At 42.9% G+C, this 27,999-nt stretch overlaps 1 protein-coding gene across 2 annotated transcripts; it reads left to right on the forward strand.

The window, feature by feature from the left end:
* The first annotated feature begins 14 nt into the window (after window positions 1-14).
* MYOZ1 (myozenin 1) lies at window positions 15-27,999 on the forward strand. Of its 2 annotated transcripts, XM_083615989.1 has the most exons (6): window positions 15-434; window positions 7,472-7,554; window positions 12,669-12,850; window positions 23,051-23,321; window positions 23,991-24,156; window positions 27,398-27,999. In XM_083615989.1, exons 2-6 carry the CDS (start codon window positions 7,479-7,481, stop codon window positions 27,627-27,629), a joined length of 927 nt encoding a protein of 308 aa, XP_083472115.1. In that variant the 5' UTR covers window positions 15-434; window positions 7,472-7,478; the 3' UTR covers window positions 27,630-27,999. The 2 variants fall into 2 exon arrangements, with proteins under 2 accessions (XP_083472115.1, XP_083472116.1); XM_083615990.1 differs by lacking the exon at window positions 7,472-7,554 and having other exon boundaries at window positions 72-434.

The raw sequence follows: 27,999 nt of genomic DNA on the forward strand, positions 1-27,999 counted from the left end.
TTTATGCAGGTAGCAGCAGTGCTTACAACCCAGAGGAAGGAGAGTGATGTGCAGAGCTGGTCCCCTGCTTGGTATCTGGCCCCAGGTTGAGGTAGCTGTCGTGGGAGTGCTGAGGTGCACTTTTCTCTCTTCCCAGCCTTGCCTGGGCTGGTGCTATCTGAGACTCTTGGACTCCGAGATCCCGTTGACTATTAATAACCCCAGGATGTCTGTGTGAGCAGTGTCTCCAAGAGTCAAATTCGCAGCACTCCACATCAGCACTTTGTGCCGTGCAGACCCTGAGCAGGGAGCGTGTGGGCCCCCGGATACCCAGGGGGGTCAAGAAGAGCTACTAAGCCTCCTGCAAGACCAAGCAAGCGAAGAACGCCAGACACACCAAGGTCTGCTCTTGCTGCTGGAGGCTCTGCGGAGTGGCCTGTGCATGCGTGCCTGAGGTGAGTGCCTGCACAAGGTGATGGTGAGCCGGGAAAGGTAGCTAGGAGGGACGGGACATCAAGAGAGGGGGCGGAACAAATGGTGGAAAGTCTGCATTGCATTGCAGTGCACTGCCTGGCAGTGGGGTAGGGGGTTAACAGGCAAAGCAAGCAGAAAGAAGTACTTGCACCTGTGAGCCTGAGACCCCTTTCCTCCCGAAACGCTCCCGAAACCACTAAATCCAGCGGACCCTCTTTCCTACACTAGGAAAGCAAAGTCCTGCTGAAGTCCCGCTCTTGGGGACAATGACCATTACAGAGATCCCTTTTTCTTGAAGCGATCCACTCAAAATTGTCACCGCCGGCACTGGCAGCTTCAGCAGTCTTAAGTTACCATCCAGGACATTTGGGAAGGCTGCCAGCTCTCCCGTTCCTTTCGTGGCCTTACTAAATGTCAAAATAGATCAGATCTTTCTCTTGGATGTATCTCAGTATACTGCACATAGGGGTGTTTCCTCCCATGTTTCCCCACTTACTAACTTATCTCAGTAAGTAATACTACAGCAGAAGTTCTTTCCCATTCCCCATGAGGTCAGGTAGTAGCACCAATGCCTTGCCAGCTCGTTTCTGCTCCTTTTTTCTATCACCGGAGCAGCTGTCCAGGATCTTGCCGAAGTATTCATATGGGGCATTTAATTGGCACATCTGCTGCCCTTGATTTGGAGACGTACACATTTGGCAACTACATGACATGGAGTTCACACTGGTTGGATGGATCCCAGTTAGAAAGAAGAGTGTGGAAATCAGTAAATAACTCCATTCCGGAAGACATTTTGTTGACCTGTAGGGTTCTCATTTGCTCTGGCCAAGGTGCTACACAGCAACAATCAGCCTTCACTTCTCACCTCAAACTGTTCAAAATGGAATAAAAAAAAATACACAGTAAAAACAGTTTTAAGATGAAGGAGCCCTAGCCCAGCCTGAGCTCTTGGGCTCAAATGAGGAATTACAGGGTGAAATGTGTTTTGTCTTTTGAGACAAGAGTAATGCTGTCCTTTGCCCTTGAAATCTAAGAATAATGAATGAAAAACCTTGCTTGCAATGGATACATTTCACAAATCCTCTCAGTTTAATGCCTGCAATTCTGTACTTTTAATCAGAGACTGGAGAACAGATGGCAGAAACAGCAGAATTTAGATGTCCAGCTAGCTGATTTCTTCTTCTGCTTTAAATAGAAGGTGCAATCAGCTCCCTGGACAGCTAGATTCTACCAGTTATGCCATCTGTCAAAGAAGTCCTACCTATTTTGTCATGGCTGAGAGTTTGGGGTGCAATTGCCAGAACTCTCCCACATAATTGTAGAAGCAAAACTGGAAGTCCAAAGGTGGTCTTGTTTTATTTTTAACCACTTCCATACCCTTAATTTTAATGATGGATAGCAAATGAATGTAACAAATTCATCTGTTGAATTCCTTGTCTCAGACATTCCTCATCTTGCCAAGGGAAAAACTGGAAGACAAAAGGGTGAATTAGGATTGTGTGGTGAAATAATATCCCTGTGCTTTTGTTCCTACTGGTGTTAATAACTTCTGCATTAGCAAAAACAAAAGTAATGGAAGGGGTTTTCCTATGCAAACGGTTTTTTGAGAAAATAACTTTCTAAGTTTCAAGAGATTGTCCTATATCTATATTCAACCTTCGAAGTGTACAACAAAATACAACGGCAGATTAATTATCGTTTTATTGCATTGATTGATTATGACTAGGAATGGGTGAATAATTCCATTTTGGTTTATGTCAGTTTCTCATTTTTCCAATCTGAGCACAGTTCTCGACATTTCCACATCAGTTTCAATTTTTAAAAAAATCTCATGAACATTCATCAGCATTTTAGTGCAAATTTCTCCTCGTATACACATTTTTGTATGCAATTTTTGCCTAACGCATTTTTGCGAAGCATTTTATTTTCTCTAATAGTTCTATTTCTCCAAAAATAATGCATTTTTGAATGTTATTTTTCCATTTTCATACATATTTTATCTCAGTATGTGCACTTTTGTACACATTGCTTGGCTGGCGAACTGCACTGCAAAATTCAGAGACGTGTGAATTTTGAACAGTTGCATTTCTGTTCACATATTGTTTCGTAAAATGTGACTTAGGCAGATTCACCTTTGTTTGTAAACTGAATTGAACCTATGCCTACCTTTTGGGAATGTGGCACATACGTAAATAGATCCATTTCTACACAGTCTTTCAAAAATGTTGAGGTTCTCAAAGGCAAAATGCAGTATTCAAAGACCAGAGCGGCTGCTAAAGAAACCAGAGAACACTGATTGGTGAGATTCTGGGAAACATATAAGAAAATTTAAATTTCCAGCAAATGCTTGTGATGCTCATGATTTGGGGGCAGTGATTTGCTTACTTTAATGGAGGAACCCCTGCACAAAACCTTTGGCTAATATGGTGGCTGCTTGCTTCATGGGAGATGAGACACAATTTCTGAAAGGATGTGAAAAATATAGGAAGGAGTGTGATGGCTGGGAGGATCACAAGAAGAGTTGTTTGCCCAGGTATGAAGTTGGCCAGTCTCTTTAGGCAGCCATATAGGGAGCAGCAGGAATAGGCCTGTAGAAGTGTGGGTACCGTTGGCATAGGGAAATGTCAGAGGGATGACCTGGGTGCTAAATTTAGGCTGTTCGGTAAGAAATTTGGGACCTCCATGGTGGCTTTCTCTAAATAGACCTCCTGTTCCCAAATAGGAGCAGTAGGGCAAGCAGAGGTTCTGATGATCAACGGATTAACAAGAAACCAGTAGTTCTAACAAGTACATTTTCCCCTGCTATTAACAAAGGAATATTCTGTGCAGGAAAGAGATTACAAGCCAGCAATGAATTTAGAACTAAAACAGAATGGAACTGGGCATTATGATACAGAAACACTTGAAGAAGTAGTTGCAAATTAGAGAGTGGTGTGGACATGAACAGATTTTGCGGGGGGGGGGGACTCCCGACGAAATTGCTAAAATCTAAGCAGGCCCTGGAGGTCACACAAAAATTCCACAGTGCCATTTCCTTGAATAAATTGGCAGCCCCCTATAGCTGCCTTGAAGTTGGGGGGGGGAGGGGGTAGATCTAAATTATGGTTCTGCTGAGTGAAACCTAATTTGGCTCTTGGACAGGGAGAGCGAGATTAAAAATGTCTCTTAACAATTAAACTCACTGGGGACTCCTGGTCAAATGATCACCTCTGTCTAATCTATGAGGCCACCACTTTCCTGAAGTTAAGCAGGTCTAACCTCCTGGGAACCACATGTATAACACTTCCAGTTCCATTACAGAAGAATGGGTAAAATGCAAGTGTAAGAAAATGGCCGCTTACTCAGTCTCTGGGTGGGCAGCAGTTGTGGAATTCCCTCTGCCAGCTGCAAAGAATGGTGGGATAATCCACCACCCCTAGATTTCAAATTGGCCATCAGGTGGCCAGAGGGCCCAGCTATAAAGGTCAGTTGCATCCAAGTTTCGGACCATATTCAGATCCGAGAAGGAATTTCCTGCAAACAAGATTGACCCTGTTTGGAGGTTTTGCCTTCCTGATAACAAATAGTCTCGACTTTTGGCAGATAAGGCATTGGGTGGAATCCTTTAGTCTAATATCGGGTTGGTGTGAAGTGGTGCATCACCTCTAATCCAAACTGGAGCGATCGCAGGGTACTCCATTAGAGGGGTCTAGTGAGAACTCTGTCCAGAAGCCAAGCATGGGCCACCTATGTAGACCCATGTTTTGAGGAAGTTCCATAATCTCAGGCACAACCCCATTCAAACATCTGCCACCCACCTGGAGGCTGAATTTGGATATGTACCCAATGGCTGAGCCAAAGCCTACCTAAAAGCTGTGGCCAGTTTTAAAATCCCAGAATGTTTTCTTGTTCGGTTTGTTACACATAAACATTGCCTAGGCCTTAGCTGCCTGGGTCGGGGGTCACTGTGAGCGGGTCCGCTATAGCAATGCAGGCAAAGAGTATTTCAGTGGAAAACAAGCAAAATTACATTTGAGTAGAAATATAGGATTGTGATGCCAACGCAGAAGTTTGACAACTGTCAAAAACTGAGGCGTAACTAATGTAGTCTTAATAGGGTACCCAAATGTTAGTGAGGTGATTATGAGGAATAGGCCTAGCCAAAAGAAGCTCTATGTGCTGTTGTTGTTTTTTTAAATCAACGTAACAGAAAGGAAAGTGGACATATGCTGGACCTTTGCCATTGGGCTACTAAATGTGGAAGTTTATTGGTGCATTTTTTTTCTGGTGGGTGGCTTGTCATGTGTGTGGTGAAATTTCAGTGGGTGGTCCCTTTTGCCACACCCTTGCTTCCAATTTGCTTTCCCCTAAGCACAACCTAACGGGACGCGGGTGGCACTGTAGTGTAAACCACTGAGCCTAGAGCTTGCTGATCGGAAGGTCAGCTCGTTCGAATCCCCGCGATAGAGTGAGCTCCTGTTATTCGGTCCCAGCTCCTGCCAACCTAGCAGTTCGAAAGCACGTCAAAGTGCTAGTAGATAAATAGGTACTGCTCCGGCGGGAAGGTAAACGGCGTTTCCGTGTTCTGCTCTGGTTCACGAGAAGCGGCTTAGTCACGCTGGCCACATGACCCGGAAGCTGTCTGTGGACGAATGCCAGCTCCCTCGGCCTATAGAGCTAGATGAGCACCGCAACCCCAGAGTCGTCCGCGACTGGACCTAACGGTCAGGGGTACCTTTACCTTTACCTTTTCAACCTAATCATAAATTTAACATGCTAGACATATACACACACCCGTGCACTTTGCCACCCCAATATATATTTTCCCCTTGTAGCTCCACTTGTAAGGAGCAGATTTCACTCATTTCCCTCTTGTGTAATCTACACATATGGCTATGCATAGGCAGTCCAATGGAAGAATGGAAATCACTTAACTGTTGCAGTAGGGGGCTAATCCTGCCCCATGTTCATCTTTATTTGTCTTGGCCTCAGCTAAGGGTATTTTGAGGGTAGGGAGGGTATATGTCTTACCAGCTGCCAGCTGTGCCTTTGACTGGGGATGTGGACAGAGTTTGCACTTTTTGAAATCGCTTACAAAATGTCACGCAATTCGCTGTTTTGTGCCCCCAAGCACAGTGAGTGAGATTCTTCGAGCAATCGCAGGATTACAGTGCTCTGCGTGGTAGTGGTGCTTTTTAAAATGAAAAATCTTTTTTTCCATAATGAATTCTGCTCTTCTAGCTTCCCGTTATACAAGTAATCTCCTGGACATATGGCAAGTAGGGTGGTTATTATTATTAATTTTAAAGAAAACCTGTTAAAATTCCCAGAAAAGCTCCCCCCCCATTTTGGGGAGTGTGTTCCCAAAGAAAGCTAAACAACTTTGACCCCCAACTTTGTCTGGATTTCCACTTTGGGGGATATAGCAGCCCAAAAAATATGCAAGATTACGTAAACCAAAACCATGCTAGAATTTGTGGCTGGAATTCATGTTGAGAAACAAACAGTCTGTCAAAGTTTTTGAAAACAATTATGAATTTTGTACAATTTTTTTTTACTCTTTTTACATCAGATGTATCACATTTATGAAAGAGAACAAGGTGTAAAGTGGGATGGGTTCAATAACGTGAGAAAAATGAATGAAATAAGACAACATTACAAATTGCATCGTTATTGATAACTGAAACCAGGAAGAATAGAACATTGTTAACTCAAGCAAGAAACACACGAGGACACATATTGCAGACAAACCTGCATCTCTGGAATACCTGAAACAGCCAGAAATTGTTAGTGCAGAACTAATTTTTTTGCTGAAGCCAAATCTGCCCATTTACCAACATACATTTTCATGAGCACAATATAGATACTCCCATTGTTTAAAACAAAACAAAACCCCTCAGAGAAAAGCACTATGAATAACTAATGTCATTCTGTTGCAGTGTAGATGTGACCTTTAAAAAAAAGCTATGCTTTTAAGTAATAGATTTAAGTAATCTGATAATATGTAAACTAATCATCAGATTACGTTTCTGCCATACAGCATGTTGTATCAACTTCTATTAAACATTGTTGAACAGGTTTCTAACAATATATCTGGAACATTTATATGGTCCAGTGTTAGCAGAGAATCTTCCTTAGCTTCTTCAGCCTAGAAATTAATAAAGAGGCTTCCTGGTCCTTTCTGTCCTCCTCAGGGACATGCCACATTATCAAATTATTTGTTTTGGTTTTTCAAAATCTGCAGCCTACACAGTTATCTTACTGAATAAAATCTCCCACACAGCTTATTCATCACTCAATTTCATTTGTTGTTTTGCTACATCCTTCTGTATATTATCATAATTAGCAAATATAGTTCTCTGTACTGAGGTGACTCGTCTGTAGACCAGAGATCTCAGAACCTCAATGAACCTCAAACATACCGAGTAGCTGGGTACCAGGTCATGAAATTCCTGTTGGCACTTATTATTATTATTATTATTATTATTATTATTATTATTATTATTATTATTAGTCACCCATCTGACTGGGTTGCCCCAGCCACTCTGGGTGACTCCTAACAAAATATTAAAAATGCAATAAAATACTAACCATTAACTGCCTTCAGATGTCTTCCAAAAGTCATATAGCTATTTATCTGTTTGATATCTGATGGGAGGGTGTTGCATAAGACAGCTGCCACTACTGGGAAGGCTCTCTGCCTGGTTCCCTGAAACTTCACTTCTCGCAGTTGAGGAACTGGCAGAAGTGATTACTGAAATTGGCCAAAACTGCAAAATATGCCGCCAGAATGAAAAACAGGTCATGTGCCATCATTGTTCCTTAGGATTTGCTGGGGCTGGGAAAGATTCCAGAAGCATCTGTGTGGACTGGCCCCTTTTGTCTTGAGAGAGGAAGTTGGTAGACACCTTTTCTATATATGCCAGAAGGGGGAAGGGATTAGCAAACGAAAGAAAACTCCATCGTGAAAGAGGCAACAGCTCTGTATTTAACCTAACACGAATGAGAAGTTCATTTACACTATTCTATTCTCGTACAGAAACAGCATGCCTCTTGCAGGAACCCCGGCTCCCAATAAGAAGAGAAAGCCTACTAAACTCATTTTAGAACTAACCCAAGAAGGTAAGATATATGTGCACCTGAACGCAGACATAAAATCCTCTCTGAGCACTTCCTCCCTAGAGTATCTGTGGAGTGCCAAACAGAGAACAAGCATAGAAGCTTCTATGAAAATGAAGTCATGAGTGGTTAGGTTACGGCTTATGTAGAAGGACCACAACAGTCTCCTGCTTTCTAGAATATTTACAGGCTCACCCCAAAGAGCCAAACTGTATGTGATGATGTTTAGTCACATGCAGTTCGTCTCAAGTTTTTTCTTTTTCTTTTACAAGATGGAACCCACAAGCAGAAGAATGGCACAGTGAGGGACGCAATGACTACCCATATTTTCCCAGCTGAGGAGAAAATATGGATATTTATTGCGGTCTCTCACTGTCACTGATGTTAAGTCCTTAGATTTCAAGTAGCACTGCAGCAGCAAAGGTTATTTAGATATACACTGACCAGTGCTGGATTTATGTATAAGCTAAACAAGCTATAGCTTAGGGTCCCACTCTCTTGGGCTCTCCCACAAAGTTCACTATTAATATACTTCTTCTTAATTGTATTCAGTTCAACAATAACTCTGATAAATTACGTATTTTGTTATGTGCAAATGGCTTTAGATACCTATTAGGTCCATAAATTACCATATAGCATATATTCAACACAAAAAACAGTGACGATTTGTTGTTGACAAAGGACAGCTAGACATATAAAGGGCCCCATTACCTCCCGTGGTTTAGGGCCTCATCAAACCAAAATCCGGCCCTGACACTGACATATGTGTCCCTCCTGCGCTACACATTGAAAACAGTATTATGCCACTTTAAACAGTTGTGTCTCGCCACAAAGAATCCTGGGAACTGTAGTTGCTTAAGGGTTATGAGAGTTGAAAGGAGACTCCTTATTTACCTCACAGAACCACAATTCCCAGAGTTCACTGGGAAGAGGGATTGAGTGTTAAGCCACTCTCAGGATTGCTGCTCAGAGAACTCAGGGAACTATAGCTCTGTAAGGGGAATAGTGATCTCCTCACAACTCTCGACATTTTTAACAAACTACAGTCCCCAGGATCCTTTGAGGGCATCCATGACTGTTTAAAGTCATAATACGTACAGTGGTACCTCAGGTTAAGAACTTAATTTGTTCTGGAGGTCCGTTCTTAACCTGAAACTGTTCTTAACCTGAAGCACCACTTTAGCTAATGGGGCCTCCCGCTGTCGCCACGCCACTGCTGCATGATTTCTGTTCTCATCCTGAAGCAAAGTTCTTAACCTGAGGTACTATTTCTGGGTTAGCGGAGTCTGTAACCTGAAGCGTCTGTAACCTGAAGCAAAGTTCTTAACCCGAGGTAATATTTCTGGGTTAGTGGAGTCTGTAACCTGAAGCGTCTGTAACCTGAGGTACCACTGTACTGCATTAGAGGTACAGTACAGACAGGGTGGTAAAGAGTCAGGAAAGAAGTTAATTGTTTAATTATTTTGCTTTGACTGGAAAACAGGCATGGCTTGATTCTGAATCGCTAGTTATTTGATTTGTTGATGGGGGGGTGCATAAATATACTTGCACAAGCAAGCCACACGAAGCTCTGATTCAGTATAGTAAATGAATGGCAGCGCCTTGGCTGAAATGCTTCAGTATTGCTTGAAACCTTGTCGCATGGCCTCCAGCATGCTGTGCACATAGTTTATCAGCACAGCAGCCACAGCAAGTGACTGCTGGGGTTGGGATATGAACAGCTGTGACCTAAGAACCATGAGGGATGTTAACGGTGGCAGAAATTTTAGGACCTGGTGGCCTTCAAGTTTAGGGCCTCAAACATAGGCAGAGCTCAGACCCTGCAAGGTGAGCAAAATGGTGTTGCTCCGATTGTGTGGCGTATAACTGGGCTCATCCCAGCTCTGTACTGTGGAAACATCAACAAAATCACAGAGGTTCCATTGTTACAGTTCTCATGGTGGACTCCTGCTGAGGAAGCAACAATTGAATCCATGAGAGGCAACCGGGATTGCTACCTTAGAAATGAAATGTTAACAGCCTGTTTTGTTTGTTTAGGTTTGTATGTAGTTGGGAAAATTAAATAAAAATATTTTTAAAAATATGGCGAAGACCAAAAATTGGCTTCTGCTGGCTTCCTTGGTGTCAGGGCTAGCGCACATTAGAATTTCTAATGAGCATAATCTGCCAATTTCTGTTTGGATTAGGATGGAAATCATCAAAAGTAAAAAAACAACAACAGAGATACAGAGACTAAGAATTCTGCTGTCAGGTGTGCAAATGCCATGCCCATTTTCACTTGCCTGAGTCAAACATCTGTTCTGACCCATAGAGATCAGTCCTTTTGCTCTGTCTTTTGACACCCAATATCTGCTGTAAATGGTGGAAGTGGACATGGCTAGAGAGTTCAGATCTCCACTTCATAGAATAAGCAACTGAGGACGACAGGTTGGCATGAAGTAATTTTAGTTTGTAGGCCAGTGTTATTGCTTCTCAAAGGTACCGCCAACCCTGCTTGATGCCACCTGAGTGATATTGCCATTAACTGAGAAAGAACCATTTGTCTGTGATAGCTGGTAGTGTGTAAAGATGGGTGAAGTTGCAGGGTGAGTAGAACAAAAAACTGAACATGTTCAAAACTCAGTGGTGCTTGCTAAGCAGGACAGATAGAAGTAAACATGGTTAAGACTCTAAATGTCACTTCCGGGATAGCCAGAGGAAATGTCACATTGTATAGATACTTTCTTCCATTGTGGGGCCATCTCTGCTCTCCACATAATACCACCCATTACACAGCCCCTTCCTACCACGTCAAACTTATTGCTTAAGCTTGGCTGGTGATGGCTTCTTTGCTGCTGCTCTTCCTCCTCCTCTCTAGCTCTCAGGTAATCTCACTCCCTTTCTATTTCTTCCTCCTGCAAAATTTTCTCAGCCTCATTCCCTTTATGACCTCCTTTGTCCCTTCCACACCCATTAACTCTGATAGCCTGGATCCAGGGGTCCCACCCTTGCTCTCTCCTCGGTCAACTGTTTGGTATTCCTGTCACTCCAGCTGTTCTGGGCCTGCCAGGGTCCCTCATCCCCTTGGCTCTGGGCTTCCCTGCTCTCTCCTGGCTTGGTCTATCCCTCGTCTTGACTCCTTGTGGTCCTCCACTTGCGCCCCAACCCCACTGCTTCTGGAACACAACCAAGGCCAGTATCCCCCAGTCTTCCACAGGGAGAAAACAGCACACAGTTGCTGAGGAAATAGCGGATAACAAAACCTTGTCTGTTATTTCCCTCTTTGTTGGAAGATCATAACAATTGCTTTTGATATGGCAACGTGTGGCTTTTCTGGTCATACTTCTTACATGAAAGAAACATGACTAGAAAAGGTACCATTGTGTGTATTACATGTACTGTAACAAACTGTTTGCAAGGACACACAATTTGACGTCAATAATGTAGGAATTTTTACAGAGCAAGATTGAGGCTTTTTGTGTGTGTCTTTTTGGTGATTAGTAACAAGATGGTGGCCATTCAAGACCACTATTTGTTTCTTCGTTTATTTACTTATTTCACTCATTTCCTTTAGCAATAATACTTGCAAGATAGTCTACAAAACAAAATAACAATGCTACCAATAAAATAACAATAAAACTATAATTGAAACCAAATTAATCAAAAGAAACATACCTGCATAGTAATATATACTTGAGTCAGGAGAAAACATGCACAAAAGTATTGTAAAATAGATGACATCGGTGTTATTTTTCTAGAAAAAGAGGTGTTGAAACTCACAATGAACACTTCCCTCATTCTCTCAGAATGGCAATGGCGCCCACCTGACAGGTGCCAGAACTGAGTTTTGGAGAGTTCCGGCTGAAAAAAAGTCATTAATAACCTATTCAGAATCTATTTAAAAGCAATGAGAGTTCTCACAGAAGGGGATTCAACCATAGCAGAGCTGCTCCTGAAAAATCCTTGCCCCTGTGTCCATTCATCTAATCTTTGCTAAAAATGGGTCAGAGAGCAAGGCCTCAGCAGCTGATTTTAATGGCTGAGGTAAGTTTGTATTTGCGGAGGAGATCCTTCAAATAACCTTTGAAAGGTTAAAACCAGCACTGAAATGGCTCGTTGTTAACCAGCATAGTTGTGGTACAGAGTCAATAACTGCCTTGTTCATCTCAGCAAGCTGGAGGGCCAGAGTCTGAACCAACTGCGCTCTCTGAACTGTCTTTAAAAGCAGCTCCACTTGGAAAGCATAATTGTAGCCCAGTCTAGATGTAACCTGTGCACTGTGGAGGCTGGTCCATTTGGGTGAATGGGGGCACTGCTCCATCAGTCTTGCTCTCAGCCAGCTGCTACCTGTTTCTTCCAACCACTCCAAGGGATGGCACTGCCTGTCTGCTTCCTGCTCCTCCTTAGCCTCAGTACCACCTTTATGTAACTCAACAAGGAGGAGTAAGGTGACTAAATCTTGACTGTCATTGGCTCTGGTTCCACCTACTGCAGATTTCTTTAAAAGGCTGTGGGGATCACACCCTGTTAGAAACAACACAGGTTAGGGCAACAACGCAGTTGGTAGGCCGCAAACCTTCAAGCAGTCTCCTCAGGAAGCGAACGCTTGAAACCTAACTGGGCGGTATACCATATACACTCATGATACAGGTGAAATCAAAGTAAGAGTGGACTCGAATGATTTTTATCTGCAACAAGTATCGAAAACCTGTCACAACAGGCCACTGATAGCTCCATCAGCTGCTCCCTTGGGCTTGGCTGCAATAAAACCTTCACCACTCTGAAAAAGGTCAGCTGCTTGGCACTGTGCAAATGTGTGTTCCCAAGCCTACATTTTGCCAATATAATGGGAATGGAATCAATTACACAATATTTACAGAAAGGAAAGAAGGGTGCTTACCCCCACCAGCACATGTAGATTCTCTCTTACAATCCCGGGTCATTTAAGTTCTTCTTACCTATTATTAAATTATCAAGGGCCCATAATTTCCTTTCAGAGAAGGCCAGCTCCACCAGTCATACTTTATAGGCTTTTTGTTTTTTAACCGCTCTGGTTGCACTGGTTTGGAGGAACGAAGAAAGAGGTCAAAATGTAGGTTTCTTGTAGTTCTAACGTTGTCCTTGTTGTACACCTTCAGTCATGCCACAAGAAGGGTCCAAGCTCAACCTGGGGAAGAAGATCAGCATCCCCAGGGATGTGATGCTAGAAGAACTCTCTCTCCTCACCAACAAGGGATCCAAGATGTTCAAACTTCGTCAACTAAGGGTAGAGAAATTCATATATGAGAACAACCCAGATGTGTTCACCGACAATTCTGTGGTAAGTATAGGAAAGTATAGAAATGTGTGGTCAATTGCATTTGTCCATGGTGATCAAAAGGATACCTAGATGGTTGCACGCTGTCAAAAGTGCCCAAAGGCAGGACCGGCTGTGGTTCCTGGTGAAGTTTGTTTTTGTGCCTATATAAAAGCTGGCCCTAATACAAATACTGATCTTCAAATTAGGTGTATACCTCCATACAAATGCATAGTAGTTAATAATAACTCTCTTTTTTTGGCAGCACTGTTGCTGAATGGTTGGATATATTCGGGAGGGGGCATTTGAAATCATTTGGGAAGCAAGATGAGGCCCACAGCTCACCAGAGTGGTTTTGGGTTAGTAGGTTGGATTGAGATATAAGACATCCAAATTCAAATTCCTGCCGTCAAGCTCATTTGAACAGACTCAAGCTGGTCTGTCCCTCTCATCCTAGCCTACGGTACCTGATCTTTTGAGGATAAAATGGAACAAGGACCTCTTGTCTAGAGGATGAGGCAGAAAAGCAGATCACCATACTATCTCCCTCGTCATTAATGTTCCAATAATATTATTTCACCTACTTCTGCAAATTGTTTGAAGTTCTAGCGGCAGTCGCTACAGGAGCTGTTTCCTTGTGAGGAGAAAGTTCTGGAGACGTGTGGCATTTTTTTGGTGATATATGTTTGTTTATAAATATACAAATTGTGCATAGAGATCTGACAACTGTGTTCCCACGTGGGAGTCTAAAACAGTGCAAAAGCAAATATAATCTACCTGCTGCCCTGCCCCTGCTAAGAACAGACCCAGATTGCTGCCTGTAGCTGAACTACAAATGATTCCCCTTGCTCTCAGGCAAGGTGCATAGAGCCTAAGGCTAGGCAAGTTATTTTAGCATCTGAGGCAGAAAATCCTGCGAGTGTTTCTCCTTGGGAGTAGAAATACAACAACAGGAACAATTTGCCGACTCTCAAAATTAGTTGCCCCACTCTGCCAAATGTTAGGGCTGGCACTGCAACTGCAGAGGATGATTACCATCCAGAAGCAAGAAAGCCAGTACGTTTCCGAGCACAATTCAAAGTGTTGGTGCTGACCTTTAAAGCCCTAAATGGCCTCGGTCCAGTATACCTGAAGGAGCGTCTCCACCCCCATCATTCTGCCCGGACGCTGAGGTCCAGCGCCGAGGGCCTTCTGGCGGTTCCCTCATTGCGAGAAGCAAAGCTACAGGGAACCAGGCAGAGGGCCTTCTCGGTAGTGGCGCCCGCCCTGTGGAATGCCCTTCCAGCAGATGTCAAAGCGATAAACAACTACCTGACATTCAGAAGACATCTTAAGGCAGCCCTGTTCAGGGAAGTTTTTAACGTGTGATATTTTAATGTATTTTTGGTTTCTATGGAAGCCGCCCAGAGTGGCTGGGGAGACCCAGCCAGATGGGCGGGGTATAAATAATAAATTATTATTATTATTATTATAAGCCACATCACTTAAGAACAATAAGAGGAAAAATTTACATCATACATATATATTTTATTATACATTGTTAATATACGTGATGCTATAAAATATTGCTTTTATTCTTGAATTTGACTCACTGTGTTCGAAGTTGCTTTTCGAAGCGTACAAAGAGAAGCACATAGGTTATAATGAAGCAAATGACCCTTCCTACCACTTTAAATATAGCTGAAATAGTTTAATAGACCTGGGGTCTGTTTTTCAACCCAAAGGGCTGGCTGTCATTCCTCGTGGGGAGCCTTCCAGGGGCTGCATGCCAGGGGGAAATCCAAAGCATGTCCTGGATTCACATGTTGCCCTGTTCTGCATAGTGTGATATCTCATTATATTTCCTAGACCCTCCCTAAGTTTTGCAGTCAAACTAAAGAAGCAAGAGACAGTGGCAGGCAGAGGCAGAGCTTCACTGCTTCTTCTCAGGCCACTGACTTCCATGTGGCAAGCAAAGAAGGTCCTAGTCTTTCCTCCATATCTAAGTACTGGGCCTTGGACAAGGGCAGCTTTTTCAAGCTATGTGCCGTCCAATAATTGCACATAATTGCATGTCCAAAAACAGGTCAGTGGCGTAGTGTGCAGAGGCACAGGGGCAATTGCCTTGGGTGCAACACTGTTAGGGGCGCAAAATGTCAGCACGTGGTGCTGCCTCAAAACAGCTGTGCGCTTCCGTCGCTGGACTCTGTTGTAAACAGCTTCTCCATGCGAACCAGGAAGTGGCCTTTCCAGACAACAGATCGACTCTTCTTTTCTTATCTCCTGGGTAACACAGATGCTGTTAGGCAGTTAAATGCACATGCATACCCTGTCCATTTCCTTCCCTCCCATCCCCCCTCCGCACCAGCAAGGCCCCGGATGCTGGCAACCCACAATATGCTGCAGACCGCCCCTAGACTCCCACAGGACTTATGGGTCCAGGACAGTGCCAGAGGCTGGAGTTCCTAATTCAGGATCCCCAACACCATGCAGACACCATTAGCGGTGCATGTAGGTCGCAGACATAATCACTGATTGGCTTTATTTTCAATGGCTGTTGTTTTTAGCAATGTTGGGATGCATACCCTCCAACATTTCCCCAATAAAAATAGGTACATTCTATATAATAATAATAATAATAATAATACCCCGCTGGGTTGCCCCAGCCACTCTGGGTGGCTTTCAACTTATATAAAAACATAATAAAACATCAGACATTAAACAACTTCATAATACAGGGCTGCCTTCAGATGTCTTCTAAAGGCTGTATTTTTCTCCTTATCTTATCTGTACTTATCTCCTTGGCTCAGGGGTCACATAACTCCATACCCTCCCACATTTCTCCAATGAAAATAGAGACGTCCTACCATAGCTTTCCAATATTTCTCCAATGAAAATAGGAACATTCTAAGGAAAAGCAGGACTTTCCGGGATCAAATCAGAAACCAGGGCAGCTTCTGTAAAGACTGTCCCTGGAAAACAGGGACACTTGGAGGGTGTGGGGAAGGGTTCAGGGTTCAGAATCTGAGGTGGCCTCTGACTCCTGACATAGGAGATGCAGGGAGCAATTCTGTCCCAATGAGCATAGGGAGATTTACTTCTAAATAAACATGTACAGAATTGCAACGAAACACCTCACAGGCATTATTTTAACTTTTTATAGAAATATTACCTGCACAGGTAAGCACAGGGTTGCTCATCATCAGCAGTATCGCAGATTCCAGCCATTAGCGACCCGTGACATGCAAAAAACCCCAGATCCTTATAGCATTCATTGCATGTCATGGATATATTGGGGTTTTCATTACTTTGCCAGCAACTGTGAATAGTGGTTTGAGTACTGGGGAAATGTAGTTCCCAAACAATCTGACAGGCTATTTGAGGAAAGGCGTTTGACTCCCGTATAACAACTGACTAATTACAGAGGATTTCAGCTTCCATGTACAACACGACATGGATTTGGAGAGGTCTTAACTTCCCCCGTTTCAAACTAAAGGCTCCTTTCTACAAGGGCTGAGGACAGTGACTGAAGGCGAGTGACTGTAACTCCAGACGTGTTGTTAATAACATAGACTGTAAGCATTTTGGGAAGCTCTTCATCAGGGAGGTGGAAATAGAAACACACATGGTGGTCTCAATCATTCCCTTTAGGGCACACTGAAAAGAGCTTCGTGGCATCTCCCCAACTCAGCAGGCCTCCTCCCCCAGTGACGTCAGGACCTTGAGATGCCTAGCAGTTCCATCTCCCTGAGGTGGATCGTTTTTCATTGCCTAGTTCTCCTGAAGCACATATAGAAATGCTGGAACTAAAGACAGCCAAAGTGCCTTGCGGCATCAGGAAAGTTGCCACTGTTGGGACTTCCATGTGAGGCAGCTGAAGGGCACACAAGTGGAGTTCTCTCTCGTTGAAACAGAAGGCTTGGCCTGCACCAAACTTGAAGGTGCCCTCTGGGCTAGCCAGGCTATTTGGTGACCAACTCAAGCCACTTTGGGCAAATGTCCAAAGGACATCAGCATGCCAGCCGTTAGTGTGCAGTAGACATGCAGCTCCTGTGCCTTGGGGTTATTTTGGTCCTATATTAAAATGGCATTGAAAGTAACAACAAAAACAAAAGTGAAATGTATGAAAATGCCCTTTCCTGATGTCTGAAGCAGCTACTTTTTACATGAGCTGCACCACACTCGGTCCTGTGTCCCACTGCAATGAGCACTGTACTCATGGGGTGATTAATACCTCACAGAACAGGAATGAGCCATACCACATTGTCACTTTGCCAGGACAAACATTTTTCTAACGCCCCCACCAAACCGTTGCCCTCCCCATCTCTTCTACCTTTGTGTGTGTGTGTGTGTGTGTGTGTGTGTGTGTAAATAGAATGTGCACACATCTACCTTCTCACTTCTCTTCTTCACTAGATATATCTCATCTCTACTATTCCATCATTCACCAACCTCTCAAGCTTGCAGAAATATAGTTTTGCACATATATTGTTTTGTGTGTGTGCGTTGCATACATTTCTCCCCTTGGTTTCATGTTCTGTGGGTGGAAGTACTCATTTGCTCATTTCCATACCATTTGCCTGTATTCAAGATATTATGAAGGGGAGAACCTTTTAAGATTCATCAGTATCTCTTATTATTATACCCAGATATTTATTAATGGGGTCACCAATTGCACTGTCGGTATTAACCCTAAGAACTGACTTTTTGGCTTTCAAAGAAAGAACACTTTAAACAGGGTTTCTGTTCACCTGTCTGTTCAAGAACTAGAACCAGGTGTTATTGGATTGTTGGGGGAATGAGAGCTCTGTGTAAGATGATGAACAGTGTGGAAAGAAGAAATAGGTAACATTTTCCCTTGCCCTCACACAATGCTAGAACTCAAGAGCCACTTCATATTAGGTTTAAATAAACATGCAAGGGGGAGCCTTGGGAACCAGCACCTTGTCTGCACCTGCATCACTCTCCCCATAACTCTCTTTGAGTGGGTGGGCAAACCTGGAACTCTAGGTTCCAAAATGTGGCGGGAGCCCTGACACGATGGCTAGGAGTGTTAGTCGGCAGGGTGTAAATTCAGGAAAGACAAAAATAAGGACTTCTTTGCACAATCAATGTATGCGATCCATTGTCCCAAGATGTAGTGAATAGCCACTAGTTTGGGTGACTTTAATTATTATTATATATATTTGTGCAAGATAGGTCTCGCAACAGCTGTTGTATCCATGATCAATTGGTCCTTCAGTGGATATCTTGGTGAACAGCCCATCATTTTATCCCTTTTCTTGTTGCCTCTGAACAAAACATACCTATAGCTATTGCAGACAACACACATCCATATGTCTCACCCCATATGTCTTCATAATGCCAATATAGGTCATAATCCTGCTGGTGTCCCCAGTCTCTCCCAATTATTTTTCATAATAAATGCATTTTTCTATGTACAAACATCTAAAACAACCTGATGCATCAATACCCCTTTTTCCCTTTGGCTGTTTTCTGATTGGCATCGTTCGCTCATGATTTTGCAGACTTTGCCTAAAGCACAGAGAAGACTCCGCTTTGGACTTTTGTCTCTCCCTTCCACCAAGCCTGGTGTTTGGTTTTGTTAACCCTTCTTCGCTAGGCCTTTTCGAGTCGCTATCCAAAGATTCCCTTCCTAATTGTACTCAGGTGGAGCACATCTGTCCCCAGAACACTTGGTTTTTTCCTGAACAGCAGCTCTTGGGTCACATCCACACTAGCTATTTAAAGCACAACACGTTGCTTAACAAACTACAGTTCCCAGGATTCTTTCTGGGGCATGCTTCGAATGGATGGGGTGTATGTGTATACGCAGCTGTAGGAAGGCCCCAGTAGAAGGGAATGTTCCAGTTTAGTGTACCAGATAAGCGTGTCAGATTTCGAGCAGGAAGACCCACGTTTAAATCCCTGCTCAATTATGAAGCTCTGGGGCAGTCACCAGCTCTCAGACTATCCTACTAACATAGTAGTTTGTAGACCCTCCAAGTGTCCCTATTTTCCAGGGGCAGTCCTGGATTTACAGAAGCCAGTTTCTGATATGATCCCGGAATGTCCCGCTTTCCCTTAGGATGTCCCTATTTTAATCAGAGAAATGTTGGAGGGTATGAAGACATCTGAAGGCAACCCTGTATAAGGAAGTGGGATTTTTTTAATGTTTAATTATTCATTATGTTTTTATATCTGTTGGAAGTCCCCCCCGGAGTGGCTGGGGCAGCCTGATGGGCGGCAAGGGTAACAACAACAGCAACAACAACAACAACAACAACAACAACAATAATAATAATAAAAACTATTATTGAATCAACCATCCCTATTTTCATTGGAGAAATGCTGGAGGGTGTGCAAGCAAAGAATATGTTCTTTTAAATATCACACAGGCCAGAAATTAAACAACTGTTTCAAGGGTGAACAGGACTGCATCCGTACAAAGATGCAGAGAACAAAATTAAGGAAGTTGTTTACCAAGCCATATACAGTATATCTCACTGAATGAGACCTCCATCTACCATATGATATACCCAATGACTTAGGAGCAGAATTATGTGGGCATCTCCATTTGTTTGATCACCTCCATCCTTCCGTATATTTTGATCTTCTTGTGACAAGGCTGGTAAACTTGTCACCCTTCAAATAGACTTCACCTTCCATCCTCCTTGACCACTGGCCATGCTGACTGATGCTGCTCTGTGCCCTCTTTTGGTAGGAATATGTGCTAAAAAGAGTTTCTTTACTATGTGCCTAGGAATTAGGATTGGTGTGTATGGGACGTTTTTGTGATTGGGCTAGACAGAGGCTACAGTATTGATGTTATTGTGCAGCTAAGTTAGATCAGTGCCCAGGGATTTCATCTTCTTCACTCTCATCTACCCACATCCCCTGCTCAGTCCGGCTTTCCATTCTCCTTGTTGAAGACAACCACCAAACTTAGCTCAAAAGCTAAGTCTGTAGAAAATCCAGGTGGTGCATGATTGGATCTCAGTAACTGAAATGCACTGGATGCATTTCACTGCAGGTGCACTTTTTATTTTGTAGTGCAAGCACCACTAAATATGCAGTTTACGTGCATGAGATTGTTTCAAATTGTGGGCGTAGCCATTCTTAGAACAGCTCGGCATTTCAGAGGATCAATTGTGGCTTTATTAAGAGTGGGTGCTTTTTGCTAGCTCCTTTTGCTGGATAATGGGACGCGGGTGGCGCTGTGGGTTAAACCACAGAGACTAGGGTTTGCCGATCAGAAGGTCAGAGATTCAAATCCCCACAACAGGGTGAGCTCCCGTTGCTCGGTCCCTACTCCTGCCAACCTAGCAGTTCAAAAGCACGTTAAAGTGCAAGTAGATAAATAGGTACCACTCCTGCAGGAAGGTAAACGGTGTTTCGTGCGCTGCTCTGGTTCACCAGAAGCGGCTCAGCCATGCTGGCCACATGACCCGGAAGCTGTATGCTGGCTCCCTCGGCCACTAAAGCGAGATGAGCGCCGCAACCCCAGAGTCGGTAACGACTGGACCTAATGGTCAGGGGTCACTTTACCTTTACCTTTGCTGGATAAAAACAAGGCTGGGGCGCCCACAATTTTGGTAAGCGCTCACAGGGACTTTAGCCTGGCAGAAGAGGAAGCAGATGCGAGGGAGGGAAGCAGCCCAGATGGTTGTTGGCGGCTGGAGTTTAGTGTGAAGCTGTGTTGAGGAATTGCCCACCTGCAGACGTAGGCATCATCGTCACATGCTCACCCTTCAAGCAGTCTGGCCTCCTGAACTCAGAAACCAGTTGCGGATTTCAGTTCGCATTTGTGCCGCTCCGTGCTTCCCTGTTTAGTACGGGAACAGACAGCCCTACCAGCCACAGCCTCCAGCTCCAGGCAGCATTAGAGATGAAACCTTCCATGACTCAGATTCTCTTCCTCTCTCCCCCTCTCAACCCCCAATCCCATATTTCCTAACATTCAGAGGGAATTCATTCTCCTTGTTCTTAAAATGGAAAATTTATATAGGCAAGGGAGGGAGATTCCCCAGAGCTCTGTCAGTTTAGTTTGCTTGATGGCTCTGTGCCCAGACTGCAGATTGGATGACCTGCCGTGAAGCCCTGGCGACTGCAGCTGAATACATGGAGTGGAGTGTTAGATAATTCTACACTCAGCCTTGTGGGGTTTTCACTTCTTCTCTCCTATATTTAGCTGACCGAACAGCTGGCCTTGGAAGCCTGTTTACAGCCTGGAAAGCTTCTCATCACTAAACAGTGCTGCATGTAACAGGCAAGCAAAGTGCTTGACCCTTTAAAAAAAACAAACAATGTGGGGTTTTGCTAGGATCCCTCAGAGGTGATTTTGCAGGTGGACCCAGCGGGCCTTGCAATTCTGCAATTGTGTGCCTTTGCTCAACAGAACCTGTGTAGTTGCTGTTATCTCTCTGTTTCATGATTTGCACAGGCTGCCTATGTGATTCCTTAATTTTTTCCTGCAAAATGTATTTAGTGAAGGCAAATACAGTGGTACCTCGGGTTACATACGCTTCAGTTTACACACACTTCAGGTTACACACTCCGCTAACCTAGAAATAGTGCTTCAGGTTAAGAACTTTGCTTCAGGATAAGAACAGAAATTGGGCTCCGGCGGCGCAGCGTCAGCAGGAGGCCCCATTAGCTATAGTGGTGCTTCAGGTTAAGAACAGTTTCAGGTTAAGTACGGACCTCCAGAACGAATTAAGTACTTAACCCAAGGTACCACTGTAGCAGGATAATATGAACATCATCTAGTTAGTGCACAGATTGCCTGTTGTTGGCAAAAGTCAAAATGACTTGCTGGGATTAGCTACATGGAGAAGGAAAAAACCTGCAGGAAAAAACACCCAACAAATCTGCACACAGATGGCATAGCAGAGGTGTTTGTTTTTAATCATGGGGTGAAGAAGGGCACCCAATTTTCAGAATTGGTGGAGGAAGTTCCCTTAGATATCAATTAAGCTGCCAACCAATCAATGTCATACACATATATGGATTTTCTTCCCACACCCAACTCTAAGTTTGTAGGTAAACTTGACTAAGTCAAGTTTAAAATTTCAGGTAGGCTTGGTAATTTTTGTTCCTTTTCTAGCAGGTCTCCTCCTGCTGCTATGCATTGTTGTGTCTTAGTTGTGCCTTTTACCGCCCGTTACATCTTGAGTGCTGCCCTAGTATTGCAACAAGGGGCACTTTGTCCTAACAATCTAGTTCTCAGAACCTAAATTATTATTATTTCTTAATTATCATTATTATTATCAATTAAATTTGTATCATCTGAATATCACAGGGTGGTTCACGATGTAAGTAAACCTAGCAAAGATACAGAGACTCTTACCAGTGGCAATTCTCACTGTTGCTCCTTTCTAATATTTTATTTTATCTAAAGAATTTATATGCTGCTTAACTACAACACTCTCTAAGCGGTTTACAAAGATAACCTTGAGGCCAATGCATTTACACCTATGGCATAACTGCTCACAGGGTGGATTTGATTTAAATCAAATCAATTTAAATCACGATTTAAATCACTAGCTAGTAAGACTTGATTTAAATAATTTTTTACAGAAAGACTCATTCTTTCTGGTATAATCTTGATATTTACAACCAGATTAAGGTTTCATTTTTTGAATATAATAAATTTTCAGAGTAGTTTTTACAGTTATATAAAAATTACTGATTTGGTTATACTATTAGAAATACATAGACTGATAATTATGAAATTATTGGGAGGTTTAATAAGTTAACTGTTTATCACTGAACAACTTTTCTGCTGTACTTCATTGGAAGGAGAAAAACAATCATTTCCTTAATAAAAATTTAAACAATTTATTTAACTAAAACAATCACATTATAGCATATGTATCCATGTTTGTTAACTGATGTGGTTAAGCAATTAAAAAAACAAAAACAAAACCTGTTCTAGCTTCTGGGATTCAGAATTTTTTTTTTTATTGTTTTCCTCCTCCAAAAACTAGGTGCATCTTATGGTTTGGTGCATCTTATGGAGCAAAAAATACAGTACATTTAAAAAAATTGGATTGATTTTTATCCACCCTGCCAACAGCAATAGGGCCCACTAAGAATTTTGTTAGCTGGGAATAGGTGTAATGAATCTGCACCTTGATGTTCACACTTCTTTCTTTCTTTCTTTCTTTCTTTCTTTCTTTCTTTCTTTCTTTCTCTCTCTCTCTCTCTCTCTCTCTCTCTCTCTCTCTCCCTCCTCCCTTCCAGGATCATTTTCAGAGATTCATCCCATCTGGGGGACACTACGGAGTTGATTCTCACGGTTATTCACACAGCAGTGGGAGGATGGTGGGCGGTGTAACTGTAGGGCAATATGGATCCAGTAAACTGCAATACCCTCCTGCTCCTCCTCCAAAACCTGGGAGCAAAGGTGGAGCTGGAGGAACAGGAGGAACAGGAGGAGGCCACACCGAGGGATCTGCCGGCACAGGAGGAGGCGTGGATGGTAGCGGAGGAAGTGACACCACTGGCGGGAAAGGCAAGTATCTGTGAGTATGTATATATATATATATATATATATATATATATATATATATATATATTATATATATAAATAACACATACAAGTTTAAGTGAGGAAAGATGCCAGGTTTTTGGGGCTATTGCTCCAGAGGTTGAAATACGTGTTTCAGTTGAGCAAGAAGCAATCCGCATCCGCATCCTGCCTTTTGCATTATCTTTCCCAAAATCTGGATACCCCTGACAGTCATAAAACATTCAATTGTTTAAGCTTCCAGGTCCAGGAAAAGGACAAGTTTGCAGACATTTCAGCACCACTGAAAGATGGGTTGGGTATAAAAAATAAAATTATATTATTATTATTATTATTATTATTATTATTATTATTATTATTATTACAACATTATTATTCCTACTACTAACTTATTCCAGCTGCATCCAAATAAATGATAATGTGGCACTCTGGTAAATTCACACAGAATGGCACAACTTTCGTAATTTATTCTGAATGGAGGTTTTCTGATTCTTTGGTGCAGAATTTGGATTTTGTTTGAAGCAACCTACTGCTACCTTTTGACTTTATAATTCATAACATTTATCTGCCCCACTGGCATTCTTTTATGTGTTCCTCTGCTTTGCCTTTAAAAAATGACCTAAATCATCTGTTGTTGTTGTTGTTATATTTCAGGTGACGGCAAAGGTGGAAGTGGGAAACATGTCTCCATTTTTAAGACCTACATCTCTCCATGGGAAAGAGCTCTAGGCATGACCCCACAAGAGAAAAGTGAATTCACAATTGACCTCCTTTCTTATGGCTCCAAAGCAGACCTCTGCCATTATAAATCTTTCAACAGGTAAGGGGAAACTTTTGATATATTGGTGGAGGCTGACAGTGGATGGTAAGTAAGATGATTGTGAGTTAAACGGAAAATGGATTTGATCTGGAGCTTCAGCAAAAGGAAGTAAGACTCTCGTATTAGGAAAAAGACCCTTTCCCCTTAAATGCAAGGGAAATGAGCTGTTTGGTAATTAGGGAAATAATACTGCGAGTACAAGACAAAATAGCCAAGGTCTGTTGATACTGGAAATCCCTGTTCTCTGCTGGGACTGAAACAGGCTCTGGTTTCCATGCAAAATGGCATTTTGGTTTCTTCCAAATTGATGATCCTATAAACTGTGAAGGGCTGAGCAGAGAAGATGCAGAGAGTAGTAGTAATAATAATAATAATAATAATAATAATAATAATAATAATAATAATAATTTTTTATTTATACCCTGCCCTCCCCAGCCAAGGCCGGGCTCAGAGCGGCTTACAAGCAATAATAAAAACAAGATGAATGATTACAACTTAAAAACAAAAATAAAATACAACATTAAAATAATGGAACATTAAAATATTAAAATGTAGCCTCATCGCAGGAGGAAAGATGGAAAATGACAGGGAGTTGTTACGAGGAAAACTGCGCGACAATGTGGCAGGGGAGGGGAGGGTATGTTGAATGTGGACAGTACGACAGTAGGGAAAGATATTTGATTGTTTGTTTATTCAGTTTCTATACTGCCTTTCATCTGGGGATCACAGGGCTGATTACAGAGGCGTACTTCAGGGGGCGCACGCGAAACTGACCTCCACTGGGGGCGTAGGCCCAGGCCCCCCTCCAAGGAGTCACCTATCAGACTGTGGAGAGTGTGACGCATATGTGTGTGTGCTGTTGTGGCAAGATCAAACACAAGATAAGGTTCCCGTTTGTCTCACACTGTGGCACAAAGGCGTGTGGTAAAGTGATTTTTTTTAAGGGAGAGAGTGCTGATACAGCCCATTGCCAAGGTTGCAAAGGACCCTAGGTACACCTCTGGTGGTTAACAGTATAAAAACGCAAAAATACGTAACGTAAAGGTAAAGGGACCCCTGACCATTAGGTCCAGTCGTGGCCGACTCTGGGGTTGCAGCGCTCATCTCACTTTATTGGCCGGCGTACAGCTTCCGGGTCATGTGGCCAGCATGACAAAGCCGCTTCTGGCGAACCAGAGCAGCGCACGGAAACGCCATTTACCTTCCCGCCAGAGCGGTACCTATTTATCTACTTGCACTTTGACCTGCTTTCAAACTGCTAGGTTGGCAGGAGCAGGGACTGAGCAACGGGAGCTCACCCCGTCGCAGGGATTCTAACCGCTGACCTTCTGATCGGCAAGCCCTAGGCTCTGTGCTTTAACCCACAGTGCCACTTGCGTCCCAACATAAAGGTAAAGGAACCCCTGACCATTAGGTCCAGTCGTGACTGACTCTGGGGTTGCGACGCTCAACCACCACAAACAGTTTAATTAGACAAAGGGGAAGATGAAGTCCCCCCCAAAAAAACATGTAACAAAGGCGCCAAGCAACTCTCCCTTGGGAGAGCATTGCTTTTCCTCAATTAACCGGAAGCAGAATTAAAACAATGATTCCACAGGGCACGATACCATGTTAGATTATCTGGCAAGGCTTGTCCCCTTGGCCCAAGATCCTTCTATCAAGTGTACTCAGAAGTCATTCCCATTCAGAAGAAATCCTCTGCTTCTTCCTTCCAGTTTCAACCTCTAGTTGCTTTCTGTTCAGCACCGTACAGCAGTAGTAATTAATTGCCCCACAAAGCATTTGTTTCCCTTTTTCATGGGGCAGGGGAGGCTTTCATTTCTATGTAATTAAGGGGAAGCTCATCACTGCACACATCTTGAGTGACCTAGAAAGCAATGAGAGAGAGGGGAACTCAATGAGGACCATTCTAATGAAAGGTACAGTAGCCCTGAAAGGCCTCAACAGCACTTTGCCAATTCAGACTAGACCAGCTGGTGCCGCAACTGCATTTTAAGTGGGGGGAAGTTTTCCACGAATTGGGTCTGTAAAAAGATAGCAGGACCACACACAGAGAGAGAGACACACAAAAAGACTGGAATGCTAAGGGTTGACAATAGCCTCATCAGACTTCTCTGTAAAAGGTGAGTGAATGAAGGGGCAAATCAGTTTATATTTGTTACAAAGCTCTGGTCTTCTAGGATGCAGTCATGTAGAAGACATGAGGTAAGCCAGACTGGTGTTCTACTGGGCACAACCACCTTCCCCTTTAAATAAAATTCTGATTGTTTAACATTATGATCAAACACAATCTGTATTGTGACATTATTATTTTCTGATTATTGTTTTCTTCAACACTTTGAGATGAAGCCTGCAAACCCGGTCTCAATACATTTATTAACAAAGATTTTGTCTCCATGTTGATTTGTTCATACTTCCCTATTTTGGAATGTCTTTTTTTTTTAATAATAATAATTTTTATTAAGTACAAATTAGAAAACATACATATTTACAACAAAATAAAATACAAAGGAAAAAGAAAATACATATAACCAAGGAAAAAAATTAGAGAATACTTTGCCTCTTTTCATATTTACAGTTATTTATACCTCTATAAAATGCTATTCACAATAAAGGAGTGAAATGAAAGATAAGATATCAGAAAAAAGAAAAAAAGAACAAAGAACAAATAAAGAAGTAAAAGAAAAGGATCATAGGTGAAAAATTTTAAAAGTAGATAAGTATTCACTATACATAGCCGTTTCCCATCTATATTTATATTCAATTGTATAATTTCATATTGTCCTTGTCCTTGTCTTTTTTTTTTTTTTTTTGGTAGTGTGGAACAGAGAAGGGGTTTTTCTGCCCACTGTGTCTCCATTCCAAATCACCCGATTATGTGTAGCTGTTTCTCATTCCCCTGCCCTTCCTTTCCTTTCCAGGGTTCAGACATGTTTTGCTTTGGATAGCTGGGAAACAAAGCTAAGCATCTTCATTATCAAAGTAGTGGCTGGGTTGGCTTTGTCCCTGGGTCACGTATAGCTAGGGCAGGCATAGGCAAACTCTGGCCCTCCAGTTGTTTGGGACTGCAATTCCCATCATCCCTGACCACTGGCCCTGTTAGCTAGGGGTGATGGGAATTGTAGTCCCAAACATCTGGAGGGCCGGAGTTTGCCTATGCCTGAGCTACGGCTTCCCTATGCACTGAACTGTCCCTGGTGCTGAGGCTAAAACCTTGATTGCCAATTCTACATCTCCCTAGGACTGCAATGCCGTATGGGGGATATGAGAAGGCAGCCAAGCTGATGACCTTCCAAATGCCCGAATTTGATGCTGGCCCTTTGGTACCCGAACCTATCATTGTGTGCAACCAAGAAGTCACCAATAGACCGTCTTTCAACAGAACCCCCGTACCCTGGCTGGGGTCTGGAGAGCCTACTGAATACACCATTGAAGTGAACGTGCCAGTTGCAGGTGAAACAGAAGAATTATAGAACCTTCCTTCCCTGCCCCCTCCTTTCTGCATCTGCCCACATGCAAGTCTGTTACAAGGAGCTGAAAAATGCACTTCCAGTCCCAGAGATTCCTAATCTTTGTCCTTAGAACAGCCAAGTTCCCACTAGGTTCTCAAACGTATCTTTGCTGTGGTATTTATCCATATCAGAGGTAGAAGAAGGAAAGCACTAAAGTAGGAAAGAAGAAAGAGAGATGGTGTGGGGAGGGGGAGATAAATGACTTATATATCTGCCCTCCAAAACAAAACAAAGGGACAGTCTTTGAATGTTTAAGCCGCCTGCCTGCTCTGTACCGGGTTTGATCCTGTTTTATCATTTGGCAAAAACAAATAAAGCATCTAGAAAGAAA

This window comes from Podarcis filfolensis (assembly GCF_964270895.1).
Source record: "Podarcis filfolensis genome assembly, chromosome: 5".
Lineage (NCBI taxonomy): Eukaryota > Metazoa > Chordata > Lepidosauria > Squamata > Lacertidae > Podarcis > Podarcis filfolensis.

Excerpts from the sequence above, each read along its gene's own strand:
- MYOZ1 (XM_083615989.1), top strand. The coding sequence starts at position 7,479 with ATGCCTCTTGCAGGAACCCCGGCTCCCAATAAGAAGAGAAAGCCTACT. Across the intron at positions 23,322-23,990 it reads TGACACCACTGGCGGGAAAG|GTGACGGCAAAGGTGGAAGT; the intron begins GCAAGTATCTGT and ends GTTATATTTCAG. Across the intron at positions 24,157-27,397 it reads CATTATAAATCTTTCAACAG|GACTGCAATGCCGTATGGGG; the intron begins GTAAGGGGAAAC and ends ACATCTCCCTAG.